Source organism: Tiliqua scincoides, chromosome 14 (assembly GCF_035046505.1).
Source record: "Tiliqua scincoides isolate rTilSci1 chromosome 14, rTilSci1.hap2, whole genome shotgun sequence".
In the NCBI taxonomy this organism is placed as follows: Eukaryota; Metazoa; Chordata; class Lepidosauria; order Squamata; family Scincidae; genus Tiliqua; species Tiliqua scincoides.
In genome coordinates this window covers 3,855,993-3,869,064 of record NC_089834.1, presented here as the reverse complement: position 1 = coordinate 3,869,064, position 13,072 = coordinate 3,855,993, and the positions used below count along the sequence as shown (strand labels likewise).

Sequence of the window (13,072 nt, the reverse complement as noted above, 5' to 3'; positions counted from 1 at the left end):
ACTTTCTTGGCAAAACAAGAAGCACTTTCTACACCAGGGATACATCTTTTATGTTTTAACGTCTTTATTGTTTTCAGTTTTATAAGTTAAATATATAGGTATCACAGTGTACGGGTACAGAAATAGGGAAAAACACAAGGAACAAATAATAAAATAATAAATAAATAAAAAACCTGGGTAGAAAAATGATATAAAAACGAGTTCTTGGTTAACAAAAACAAGACGTGTCCACAAAGGACTCTTGGGTAGCAAACAGATGAATGGATCATTCCTTTAGGTTTTGGGGGAGATTTAAAAAAAAAAAATAGAGGTAGATCTGGTACCAAATGTGGAAATTGATGGCTATGTCTTGGCGGGAGAAGCCACGGCAGCTCAGACTCCCGGCCTGCTCTTTTGTTCAGCTCAGACAGATCAGAAGTTCACCTGCTTTTACAACAACCCTGTAAGGGGAGTATTATTGCCATTTTGAAGGTGGGGAACACTGAGACCGAGAGGAGCGAGAGTCAACCAGAACGAAGTCCCAATGTTCAATCTCTTGGCAGTATGCCATGCCAGGTTTCAGTGTAGCAGTGCGTATGCTGACTCCACTCTTCAAAGTTCAGAACGGCTATAGCTTCCAGTCCCGCTACACAAAGTCCTTTGGACTGGAGACCCTAGGGAACTAACTTTCAGGCGCTCTGCCAATGAGTTATGGCTCCTTCACATTCTTCCCAGAAGAATGGGCCCATGTTCACAGAAGGAATGCAAGCATGTCCTGAGAGAACTCCCAAAGTGTGAAGGCCAAGAATTGGGAACAAATTCAACCCCCCCCCCCATTGTTCTCACTATACAGATCTCAAGAGACTTTGTGTCCTCCTTCCTTGATATGGTTCTTCAAAGCGTCCAAATCGAAACTTCTCCTTTCAAAACATCATTTCAACTCCTTTGTCTTCCTGATTCACACACAAGAGCAGGACATCAACTCGTCATGTGGTTCTGGAGATGCTCGCCCTGCTACCACAACCCTCAAGATCAGTGTTTCTCAATCAGTGGTATAGGTACCACCAGTAGCACTTGAGGTGGTGTCTGATGGTACTCGCATGACCCCTGGACACCTGTTCACCAACAGCGAAACCAGGAATGCGACACAAACAGCAGTAGGGACTCCAAAGCATGCTTGAAAAAGCCGTCTGTCCACCCTGAGCCTCTCATTGGTATTTATCACTTTGCATCTGGCTTTCCAGCCCAGAAGTAACTGGCAATGACATCACTGCCAGTTACTTCAAATACGTGGACCATGTGGAGTGGTATAGCAGAGGACAAATGTGGAAAAACACTGCTCTGGATGATACAATGGAGGAAACAAAAATCACAAGATCAACACGGTGAGCTGTAAACTTGACGACACACCTCTTGTTCAAGCATCAGCCATATTTCTTGTTCATCTGGTCCAATGTCCAGCAGGCAAGTGCATTTTTCTCATGTGACTACAAGATGGACTTCAAGACAATGCAACCATCCAGATGACGAGAGCTGGGCGTCTTTGGAGACCAAATACCATTTTCTTTCCAACGTGAGGGAGACACGGGGGCTGGGACGTTATGAACCGTAGTCCTGATTCACACCCAGACAGGGTAACTACGTGGCCTGGTGACCAGCTTTGGGCCTACAAATGCCTGTGGAGGTTGGCGCTGGATGGAACCACTGCCCCAAGGCAACGGAGCTGATGAAGTTGGAGACAGTGGCTGAATGAACAGAGCCCTTCTCTGCCTCCCTTGCTTTTGCGACTTTGGTGGGGGCGTCCCATGAACTGTTTGGGAGGACGCCGGCAAGGACGGGAACGGAGGCCACGTCAAGAAAATCCTTTCTTGCTTCCGTGTGGATCCCTGCTGGGCAGGTTTGGGCTGCCACAGTGCTGGGGCAGATGGTGGCAATACTTGTGGCAGTTGCCGAGAAGACGAGCCGACTTGGTTGCGGAATGGTTCTGACTGTGTAGGAACCCGTCTCCATGAAGGCACAATTGCTGAGCCAGGCGGATGTACCCACCTGTCAACACAATTGAGCCGGGTGTATCCTTTCCGGCTTCGAGGAGGCTCATGTTTCTGAAGCCCTTCCCGACAGGGTAACAAGGTGGTTGACGGCAAGGGCCGGGGATGCTTACAAGCTGATCTAAACCAAGAGAACTTTTTTCTGCCCGCGGATGTATCACCTAAGTACAGTTAAGGGAAGGGGATTATTCAAAGTTACGGTTAGGGATGAAATCACATGACTCCTGCTTCAAAACAACAGAGGTCAATGGTTTAGATTAGTTGTTCCCAAACTTTTTCAACTGGTGCCTCCCTTGATCTACTGGGTCACTGGCCGCAGCTCCTCATTAGGGCTACAATCCTATACACTGTATACGGCGACAAGTTTTTTCAAGGATTCTGCAGCTCCCCTGGCTAGTTTCCCCTGGCCAGGGCTCATATTTTTGGCTTAGATATTCATGGGGGCATCCAGAGTTGAACAACATGGTGAACATGTGCGTTACCCACACACAACATCAAAACATGCAGTGGTCTCATGAAACAAATACACCGGGGGAGGGGCAAGAGCACACTAAGTCAACCTTGGCATTTTCTTTATTAAATAAATTTATACCCTGCCTTTTTTCCCTAGGAAAGGCACTCAAAGGTGCCTTACAAGATTAGCGTAATCTTGGGACAACAGACAGCAACCATCGTTGAACCTGAAACTGACAACTTGCAAACCTGCACCAGGTGAGAGGCATTTGCTGGGTGAAAATTGGCAGGTGCAAGAGGAGTTATACACCCTCTTTCTGCTAATGCTCCGCCAAGAGCAGTCCCCCTACCCTCTCATCCCTTTTCTCCAAACACATCAAAATGCCTCCCAATCTCTCCACCCTGGTTTCCTATCTGCTTCTGGACCTTAAATAAGCTCCTTGCTCTTACCTTCAAGAACCTCCATGGCCTTGCCCCCCCATCTCCACTATCCTAAAACATTCCAGCCTGTGACCTTCGCTCATCCAGCTGTCTGTTGGTATTCTGCTCCCTCCATTCTTTCCCTCTGACTATGTCTGAGACCACCTCCTACAATGCCTCTGTGATGCCACCTCCCTCCCTTTGCTTAAATGCCTCCTCAAAACCCACCATTTCTAGGAAGTCTTTCACCCAACCCGTTAGTCCTCAGATTTGGGCTCAGAAGATAGGAACATAAAAAGAGCCAGGCTGGATCAGGCCAAAGGCTCATTTAGTCAAGCTTCCTGTATCTCATAGTGGCCCACCAGACGCCTCAGGAAGAACACGAGACAACAAGTTCCCTGCATCCTATTGCCATTCCCTTGCATCTGGTATTCAGAGATAGCCTACTTCTACAACTAGAAGGTTGCACATACCCATCATAGCTTGTAACCTGTGATGGACTTTTCATCCATCAATCTGACCAATCCTCTTTCAAAAGCATTTAGGCCAGATGCCATCGCCACATCCTGTGGCAAGGAGTTCCACAGATTAGTTAGATGCTGGGTAAATAAACGTTTTCTTTTGATTAACTGACCCCAACACTCATTTTTAGTGGATGTCCCCTGGTTCTGGTGTTGTGCGAGAGGGAAAAGAACATACCTCTATCCCACTGGTTCCCAACCTGTGGTCCAATAGACAACTGGTGGTCCACAGGACCCTGAGAAGTGGTCCACGACGTCTCAGGTAACAAAGATCACCTTTGATCACTTCCTTCATTGGCTGCAGGAGAGGGGGGGGTCTGTTCTTCACCCTCTCTGGTAGTCCATGGGGGAGCGCTCACTCAGGAGATGCTTCCCCACAGATTACCAGAAGGCAGAGTATGGACCGGCTACAGCCATAGCAAGCAACAAAAGCAGCAACCCACAAATCTTCTCTATAAAAAATAAATTATCCCTAATTATTACAAATTTAATTGTGTTTTTTGTGTGCAGAGGTGCAGGGGGTTGCATGTGGTTCACGACAATTCCAATTTTTGTTTCAGTGGTCCGTGTGCTGCTAAAGGCTGGGAACCACTGCTCTATCCACTCTGTTCATCCCCTGCATAATTTGTGGAAGTGGTAAATCAGTGATAAATAAGGAAGTGATAAATCATTGCATATTCTTTCCTAGTCTTTCTGTGCCTCCTGTCCCCTTCCTTGGTTGTCCAATTGTGTTCATTTGGAACAAAGACCTGTCTACTCACTATAAGAAAAGCACCTTGCCTGTGGATGGGGCTATAAATAATACTGATACAAGCAAGACGGGAACGGCATTTTTGCCAAGATAATCTAGTGCTCGCTTCAGGCTAATCTATCTGAAGGACCTCTGCAGAAGAATTTCTGTTACAATCTGCCAGCCACCTGATTTAAATTCCGGAATTGGACCCGTACAGCTGCCATGCCAAGTCAGACCATGGGCCAAGCCAGGGCATTATTAAATTATCCGATTGGCAGCAGCTTTTTAAGATCTTAGGGAAGGCTCCCTCTCCAAGGTGTCAGGCAGGGGTCTTTCTCAGCTCTGCCCCTTTTACAGTCCAATCCTGAACTCCCTGGAGCGGGGGGGGGGGGCGCTGCTGCAGTGCCAAAAATGGCTGCCACAGTATCCAGCATCCTCCTGGCTCCTCAGGATAAGAGGATGTTCATCCCCTTCCCCCGGGTAAGAGAAATAGCCCCACAAAATGGAGCTACTCGATTCTACGGTGGCTCTTGAGCTGTCACAGAATCAAGGAGTTCCATGATAAGTTGCGCGGCCCAACATGGGGCTCAGGACCCAGTGGAGCTGAGCTCCACCGGTCTCAATCCCCCTCCTGCCCCGCTCCCTCCCCACACCATACCATCACCTCCCCAGCACTGGAACTCTTCTTAACGGAAGAACTTGGGTTTTTTACATGCAGTGGACATGCTACCACACTGAGCTACAGCTTAGATTCTTAGAATAAATGAGAATTTACCAAGGTCTTCTTACAAGGCAGCTCACAGTGGTCATTGGTATGTGTCCTCATTACTCTGGAGTGCCTCTATCTAATTTCAGTGCAAAAACTGCTCCACTTTCCATTCTTGACATTGCAAAACTCTTCAGACCTCTCCAAGGAGTAAATCGTCTACTCTGTTTTAAACATCAGCCACATTTCCAGGCACAAAACAGATAACACAACAAACCAGGAACTGCTATTATGCAGATTCAAATCTCTAGCAGTCATCTAGTCAGGATGACACACATGACCTTCTCTCTGCCCTCATCAAACAAAGAGAATTAACTTCCAACAGAGCCAAAAATGTTGCTCCCTCTTATTGCAAAGGGGCCAAGGGCTATTGATTTGCATCTGTTCTTTTCGTATTCAGGATGTCAGGTTTGGGAGCAGGTTGCAATTGGCAAGGTAGCTGGGCTGTTTCACAGAGACACACAGTCCACACTGACTCACTCGAGATCACAAATGAAAGGGTATTACTCCACAACTAAGAAATCCAGAACAGGAGACACAAAAGAGTACCGGCAGAGCCCTGGGGAACCAGAGGAGATGTCCAAAAGCCATTCATTGACTTCTCCTGCTTCACGGTTTTGCCTACTTTTCTCTCCTACCCAAGCTGGTGGCCATCACCGCTTCCCAGAGAAACAATTCCATAAACGAATAAGGCACTGGAAAAAGAAGCCACTTCTCCCTTGCCCCCTCCCAATTCTGAATCCTTTTCTAAAGTAAAAATCGTCCCACATTTTAGCCTTTCCTTATAAAAATCAGGGCCAGCCCATCCATGAGGCCTACTGAGGTTACTGCCTTAGGGAGCAGTTTGGTGGAAGGCACCCGCCTTTGTCCACCCACTTGCCTCCACAGATCCTTCTTTTCTCAATCTCTGGATTGGAGAAGGAGGCAGGGAGGAGCAGAGGCTGGTGCATCACCAGATAAGGGGGCAGCATTGGATACACCACCACAGGCACATAAGATGACATCTAGGGAAGATGTGACTGTCCCTTGAATGCTTGTCCGTAGCTCCCTCAAAAAGAGTTGACTATCACACTTGCTAGGAAGCTGCAGTTGGAGACACATCTAACCCAAGCAAACCAGATTGTTGCAACAATCCAAAAGCTTTTCCACCCAAACCTAGGAGATGGAGTTGGCTTCCTAACAGAGGGCAGACCCCCCCCCCCAAGCACAAGCAAAGCCATATGTTGAACGCTGCTCCCCCTTTCACACACTCGAATTAGCACTGAGTGCACAGCCAGGAATGCGCATCTAATATTTGCAGGACACAAGCAGAATGTACTAGTCTCGATGTGTCTGTATACATACACACGTATCACCCCAGGAAGAGATCAAAAGAAAGACATTCACTTACATTTTTTCATAGAGGCACTTGCATCCAAGAAGGGGTGATGGAAAAATTCATCTAAAAAACAAACAAAACTGACATTGGAATGTACCTCCATTATGACAAGCCTGCCCTTATAGATTAAATAAGTGACAAGTTCTTTTTACGCATAGCACTGTGAACCAGCAAAGCTGTAAACCCCAGAGCAGCATTTCAGTCCAGTGTGAGGATATCCACAACAAGTCCAGGTAGTTTTCGCTAACCCTGTCTGGAGAATTTAGTGCCTAATCTCTCCAGAGAGAATCATGGCTTTCATTTTAAAACATGAAAAGTAGGTTTATGGCCCTCAAGGTAGGTGAATAGTGGGGGGAGGGGAGGGGAAGAGTGAATGCAGCTTGCTGGCTTCTTCTCTGATGTACATACCAACTCCTTCAAATAATGTCTTCTTCATGCACCTTAAAGAATGCATTGTGTGGCTCTGTGGCCTCCATTGAAATGAATGGGAAGAACAAAGGGCACAATCCTATCCTGCGCTGGAACATGCAAGCCAAGAGGCCACAAGCGCCTCAGCCAGAGGCAAGGAGAAACATTTTCCCTTACCTCTGGGTAAGGTCTGCTGGCACCTATGGGTCTCCTCAAGACTCCACTAGTCAGAGGAGAGCGGAGCAGCTTGAAGCCTCTCCTATCTCCCCTGGAACGGGATCCGGCAGTTAGCCCTGCCTCCCACTCCCTGCCCGCCCTCCCCTGTCCAGGAACGCCTCCCTCCTGCCTCCCCCCACCTACCTTTCGTCCTTGCCTGGACACATCCAAGCCAACGCAAGGCGCTGGGAGGAAGCCAGCGCAGAAGCTTCCGTCAGCCTCTGCAGGCCGGCGCTTCTTGGAGCGCTGGCCCGGCTTCCTCCTGAGGGAAGAGACTTGCACAGGCCCAAATCAAGGGCAAAGATTGTGCCCATATGCACATAAAAGCCCTGCATGCATATTGGGATCAAACAACATGTCATGTTAAGCCTGTCAATAAGAGATCAGCATAGGACCACAAAGGTCCCCCCTTTTTCTGCAATAAGGAGGGGGCTCCAGCAGAATGAATTTGGGGCATGCAGGGAGGACAGTTAGCCAATAGCGAACTTCAGACAGAGAGAAGCTAATCTGACCCTTGAGCTAGTCTGTTCCAGGAACCAGTGGGATCATTACGGGGTGTGCGGACCACATCAGGTGACATGGTTGGGGGAGTGACACCACTAGTGACCAACATTTTGCAAACCTTTTGGAAAATGTGTATTTATGAATAATACCATTATGTTATATATATCACTGGAAAGATAATTTCATGCAGAACATGATCAAACAAATCCTGTTGAAATTATTTGTATTCTATCAAACATTATGGCCAATTAACCAGAAAAAGAAAACGCAACTGCCTTATGTCACAAAAAGTAGGTTTTTTAAAACTCAGAACTGACCAATGAGACTGATCGGTTCCCTGTTATAACAGCACATTGCTGTTGGAACAATCAGGTATTAGCATGAGTCAGCTCTCCTTTCCATGACTTGGAGCCAATACTAGACCGCTTATTCAGTGGTGTGAGTGTCAAAGTTGGTTACTAGTTTTTGTGTTGGTTCCTGATTTCTTGGGTAATCTGTACTGTGATGTATTCACAGTGTGGAAGGGATTGTCACTCCCTGATTGGCCTTTTCAGCCACACTAGACGCTGTGCCAGAACCACCTTTCAGAGCGTGATACCATAGTCTTTTGAGACTGAAGGTTGCCAATACGGATGTATACAAATAAATAAAGTTAATGGGGGGGGGGTGACACCCCCTTAGCGATGTGACTGCATGTAAGCTGTGCATATGACATTGCAATTTATTCTGTATGGTCCAGTACAGGAGGAGGTCCATCATGGGGAGTAATGCAATGAACTCTTGCACCATGTGACGTAAACCCTAGTGACACCTCTGCCAGGAACTTCAAGCAAAATCATCATGTGGGTGGGATTCTAGCTCACCAGGAGAAGTAGATAAGGAAGGAAGGACAGAAGGAAAGGGGACTGGTCAGGGGTCAAGGGCATCTGAATTACATCTGTCTCACATTTGCTTGCCCACACATGGCATTTTGCCTGAAGCCCAGAAGCTTCTCTTACCAAAGTCCATTCGGTCCTTGTGATTCCGTTGCAAGAGTCCGAGCAGGAGCTGCCTCAAGTGGCTGGAAGTCTCCCTTGGGATGCTTCAAAGACAAAATTAGGGCAGAAAAAGTTCAACATCATGCAAGAAGAATGCAGTGCTTTTAATCATGCTTTCTGGGCGTGCAGAGTGCTTCACATACAGATCCTGCTTTATGATGGTCCAAAGACACCAGCATATTGTGAAAATACAATCCGTGAAGCCAATAAAGTCTTTATTGGGGGGGGGGGGGTAATTAATTCCCTCGGAAGTTGACCGAAGCTCCAACAGACCAAAGCGCTAAACCCTCCCAGCTACAGGCAGGGGGTTGGACTAGATGACCTTCAAGATCCCTTCCAACTCTATGATTCTCTAAAAGGGTTTTTTAGAAAGGTGCCTGCTTGCTCTTCAGATGCCATGGTTAGCTGTTTACACAATGCTATAATTATAAAACACAAAATTGCAAAGCTGTATCATTACCTCAGTATACACAGCCATGATTCTAAAAATGCTGCTACTGGGTGAGATGCTACCAAACACTTCCATCTGCATCGCCGATTGACTTATCACCCATGAGGTTGCGCTTGCAGCAGTTGTGAACCCATCGTAAAGTGAATAATTTACTGTGCAATGAACCTTGCTTTATTACAGAGAGTCCACTGTAAAGTGATTACATCTTAAAGGGAACACTTTGTTAAGTGAGGATCCACTGTATATTAATATCCTTAATAATCGTTATTTTTATTATAATTATTGCCTTGACGCAAACTTTACAACAACCCTGTAAGGCTGTGTTCCCAAACTTTTTTGACTTGTGGCTCCCTTGACCCACTGGCCATGACTCCCCATTAGGGCTACAATCCTACACATTGCATAGGGAAGTAGGTTTTTCATGAGGATTCCCCTGGCTGGTTCTCACAGCTCCCCGGGGAGCCACAGCTCACAGTTTGGGAATGACTGCTGTATTATCCCATGCTGCACAGCTGAGGCTGAGAGGGAGTGGCTAGGCCCAACACCAACTAGGGAGTCATGGCAGATGAGAGAGTTGAACCAGAGCCATCTGATTCACAGCTCACATGCTTAACCATGCCACACCAGTTCTCACTTGCAATGGGCCATCCAGACGAGAAAACAAGCATGATCTCATCCTCCACGTAGAAAGTAAACATAGTTCAGTGGCGTAGCTAAGGAGGTGCAGGGAGTAGCAATTGCACCAGGCACCAAGCTTTGGGGGGGGGGGGATGCAACAACAAGCTGAGCTTGACACTAGTGGCCAAAATTGGTAGTGAAAAAATTGGTATGCACGAATAATACCATCATGCTATATATCAGAGGTGTCAAACATAAGGCCCGGGGGCCAGATGTGGTCCGCAGAAGCGTTTTATCCAGGCCTCAGGCTCTCAGCTGCTGAGCCATGCTGAGGTGTTACTGCTGCAAGGGCAGCCCTTGAAAACTGAGCTCTCCCATCTCTTGAAATATGATCAAGATTTGTATATTTTCTCTTCTGTCATTTGCAGCTAATGAGTTCCCAAGTGAGAAAAAAGTGCTTTTTTGGGTCATGACCTGTTTAATGACATCACTTCCTGCCTAATGACATCACTTTCATCCCTCAGCAGGCATCATGAATGCTATTTGGCCCTCCGTATGAAACGAGTTTGACACCCCTGCTATATATCATTAGAAAGGTAATTTAATGCAGAATGCAATGAAACAAACCTCATTGGAATATCTATAGTCTATCAAAAGTTATGGCCAGTTAACCAGAAAATGCAAAACACAACTGCCTTATGGAACAAAAACTGGATTTCTTAACTCAAAGCTGGTCAATGAGACTGATTGTTCTGAGAGTCAATTAGATGCTATTATGACACAGCAAGGAACCAATAAGGTGTGAATATGAGACAACTCTCTTTTCTATGTATCATTATCATTTACTCCTGCTAACTGGGTTAAGAGGCACTTTTTAAAATGGTGCTTTTATTTAGCAGGGGGGGAATAACCATCCCTCTTCACCCCAGTATAGTGTCTCTAACCAATAAGGGACAAACTTTTTATTTATTTACTAAATTAAATTTGATTTTGTTGTGGGGGGGGGGGCTACAAAATCTTATTTGACCCCAGGTAGCATATAGATGCCTTAGCGAAGCCACTGGCTGGGAGAAGCCAGCAGAGCAAGTGGGTGGCAAACTTCGGGGGGGGGAGGCAGGACCTCCCCCCCCGATTTTCACTTTTTAAAAAGCCTAGGTATGACATCACTTCTGGTTGTGACATCACTTCTGTGACATCACTTCTGAGCTTGTAGCGGGCTACACGATCATTAGCTATGCCACTGACGTAGATCAATATCTGTGGAACTCACTGCCATAAGAATCTTGTTTAAAAGGGGTCCTGGAGGACAAGTCTATCAAAGATATGATAGCTCTATGCTACCTCCAGCAGCAGTATGTCTTTGAATATCACTAGCAGGGGAGCAATGGCAGGAGATATGCCTCTCTCCCCTGCATGGAGGTTTCCTCGAGACAGCCGGGACGTCATTGTGGGGAATACGAAGCTGGAGCACACTGGTCGCTGCCCTTATCCAGCAAGGCTTTTCTCATGTTCTTTAGTCTAGGAAATGCAAAGCTCGGCAGAAAGGACTATTTTCCTCTTGGCAATTCATTGCAATCTCCAGCAGGGTTGTGTGCAAGAGAAAAGGGGAGGGGGAAAAAACTTGGCAAAGCCGTTTAAATTTCTCTGCACAGACCAATCCAGGCCACCTTGGCATCTGCTGTGTACACAGCCCAGTCCCGCCCGCCTGCCTGCCAAGCCGCCTTTGCCACTCCTGCTTGGGAAAGGTCAGGCGAGGTAACCTCCATCTTCACCCTGCACCCGCCTGACTCCACGCACACAAGCCTGGTGCAGCTCCATGCCTGGCAGGCCTGCCCTCCCCTTCCCCTGTGGAAAGCCGGCAGTGCTCAGAAATGTCAAAAGTAAACACCCTTTTGCCCAATGGCTAATATTTGTGCAGGATTTTCCACTTTCCTGGTTCTCTCGCAGTCAGCCGGGGATGCAGGCATTTGAGTCAGAGGGAGACGTCACAAAGGAGAGAAGGCAGAAGGCTTAAGGTGGAGAGCAACCAGACCCTTGCTAATGCCCCATTGTTTGGAGGCAAAAAAACAGGAGCCGTGAGCACAAACTATTTAGAGACTGAAAAACAACCGAGGCGGTTTTCTATGAACTCTACCAGCCTCACAGGCAGTTCCTAGAACCCAGCGAGAAACAGCTGCACACAGTCGCCTGGACAGTGGAGAAGGAGCCCAGAGGAATTTTCCAGCCTGGATAATCAGACATGTTCACGTGAGATGCAGCACGGCCCACACGTGGCTTGTCAGACCAGGAAATGTTGGGGCCTTCTGACACGGCAGGCTCATCTCATGGACAGGTGCCTGTGTTGGAGGTGATGCAGCACAGTGATTCAGAACTGAGGAATTGTTTACTGCATCAAAGCAAAGTACCATCTAGCTCAGCAGTTTGCTTCCATTCATCTCTGCTCACTTACAGACAGAACAGGAAGGCGATGGCTTTCTCCTGCTTTTCATCCTGTGGCACAGGCTGGATCTGATCACAGAGGTTTCACTGAGTGATCTATAAGAACAGAAGAGGCCTGCTGGATCAGGCCAAGGGCCCATCCAGGCCAGCTTCCTTCCTTCCTTCCTCTTCCTTCCTTCCCCTTCTCACAGAGGCCTACCAGATGCCTCAGGGAGCACACAAGACAACAAGATCCCTGCACCGTTGCCACTCCCTTGCATTTATCTACTTATAAAACCAGGAGGTAGTACAAACCCAACATGGCTTGTAACCTGTGATGGACTTTTCTTTTAGAAATCTGTCCCATTCCCTTTTCCACATCATGTGGCAAGGAGTTCCACAGTCCACACATCCATGACCACAAATCCATGCACAAAAGCGACTACAAAGGCGGTTTTTCAGCATGCTTTGTGCTCACATCACAGACTCCTTCCTTTCAAAATCTAGTGAAACAGGTTCCCTCTGACTTCTTCCACAATTTAGAAAAATAGGGCAGATGCCAGAGAGGTCTTAAATCCCAAAGGAGGGCAATATGTGTCCCTCAAAGAACACAGAGGGTCCTAAGCCAGTGGAAGAGGGATTTTTAAACTTGGGCAACCCTTCAAAATATAGGAGTAGAAATGGTTTTTTAATATACCTGCATCAATGAACAGGGTGCTTTACAGTAGTGAGAAGGCAAGTCCCTGCCCCATCGGGCTTACAATCTGGATATCAGTATATGGGAGACAACAGAGGAAGGGGAGGTGGGGAAACAAGGAAATAATATGCCATTCTTCCATGCATTTGATAATCCATCATGGGATTCTTGGGCATGGCAAACAGTGGCATAACTGGCCCCTCTGGCACCCTGGGCCATGGCTCACAACATCACCCCTGAAAGTGCCTGACCCCATGATGATGTCACTGCATGACAACATGACAGCGACGTCACCATCAATTACATCCGGGTTACAGCGTGCTCAGAGCTGCTGCACACTGCCAACAGCTTTTTTTGTCTGCATTTCCCTTGAAAAGCTGGGTAGGGGAGCAGAAAAAGACCTTGTTGAATTACAGCTGTTGTGT

The 13,072-nt window shown here is 47.2% G+C and overlaps 1 protein-coding gene across 1 annotated transcript in view; it reads right to left on the bottom strand.

Moving 5' to 3' along the window:
* ULK1 (unc-51 like autophagy activating kinase 1) overlaps positions 1-13,072 on the bottom strand; it is a 101,822-nt gene that overhangs the window by 41,892 nt on the left and 46,858 nt on the right. The window contains exons 10-11 of the mRNA XM_066609648.1: positions 8,425-8,507; positions 6,311-6,361 (exon numbers count right to left, since the gene is read on the bottom strand). Of these exons, the coding sequence (XP_066465745.1) occupies positions 6,311-6,361; positions 8,425-8,507 (134 nt within the window). The remainder of the gene's footprint in view (positions 1-6,310; positions 6,362-8,424; positions 8,508-13,072) is intronic.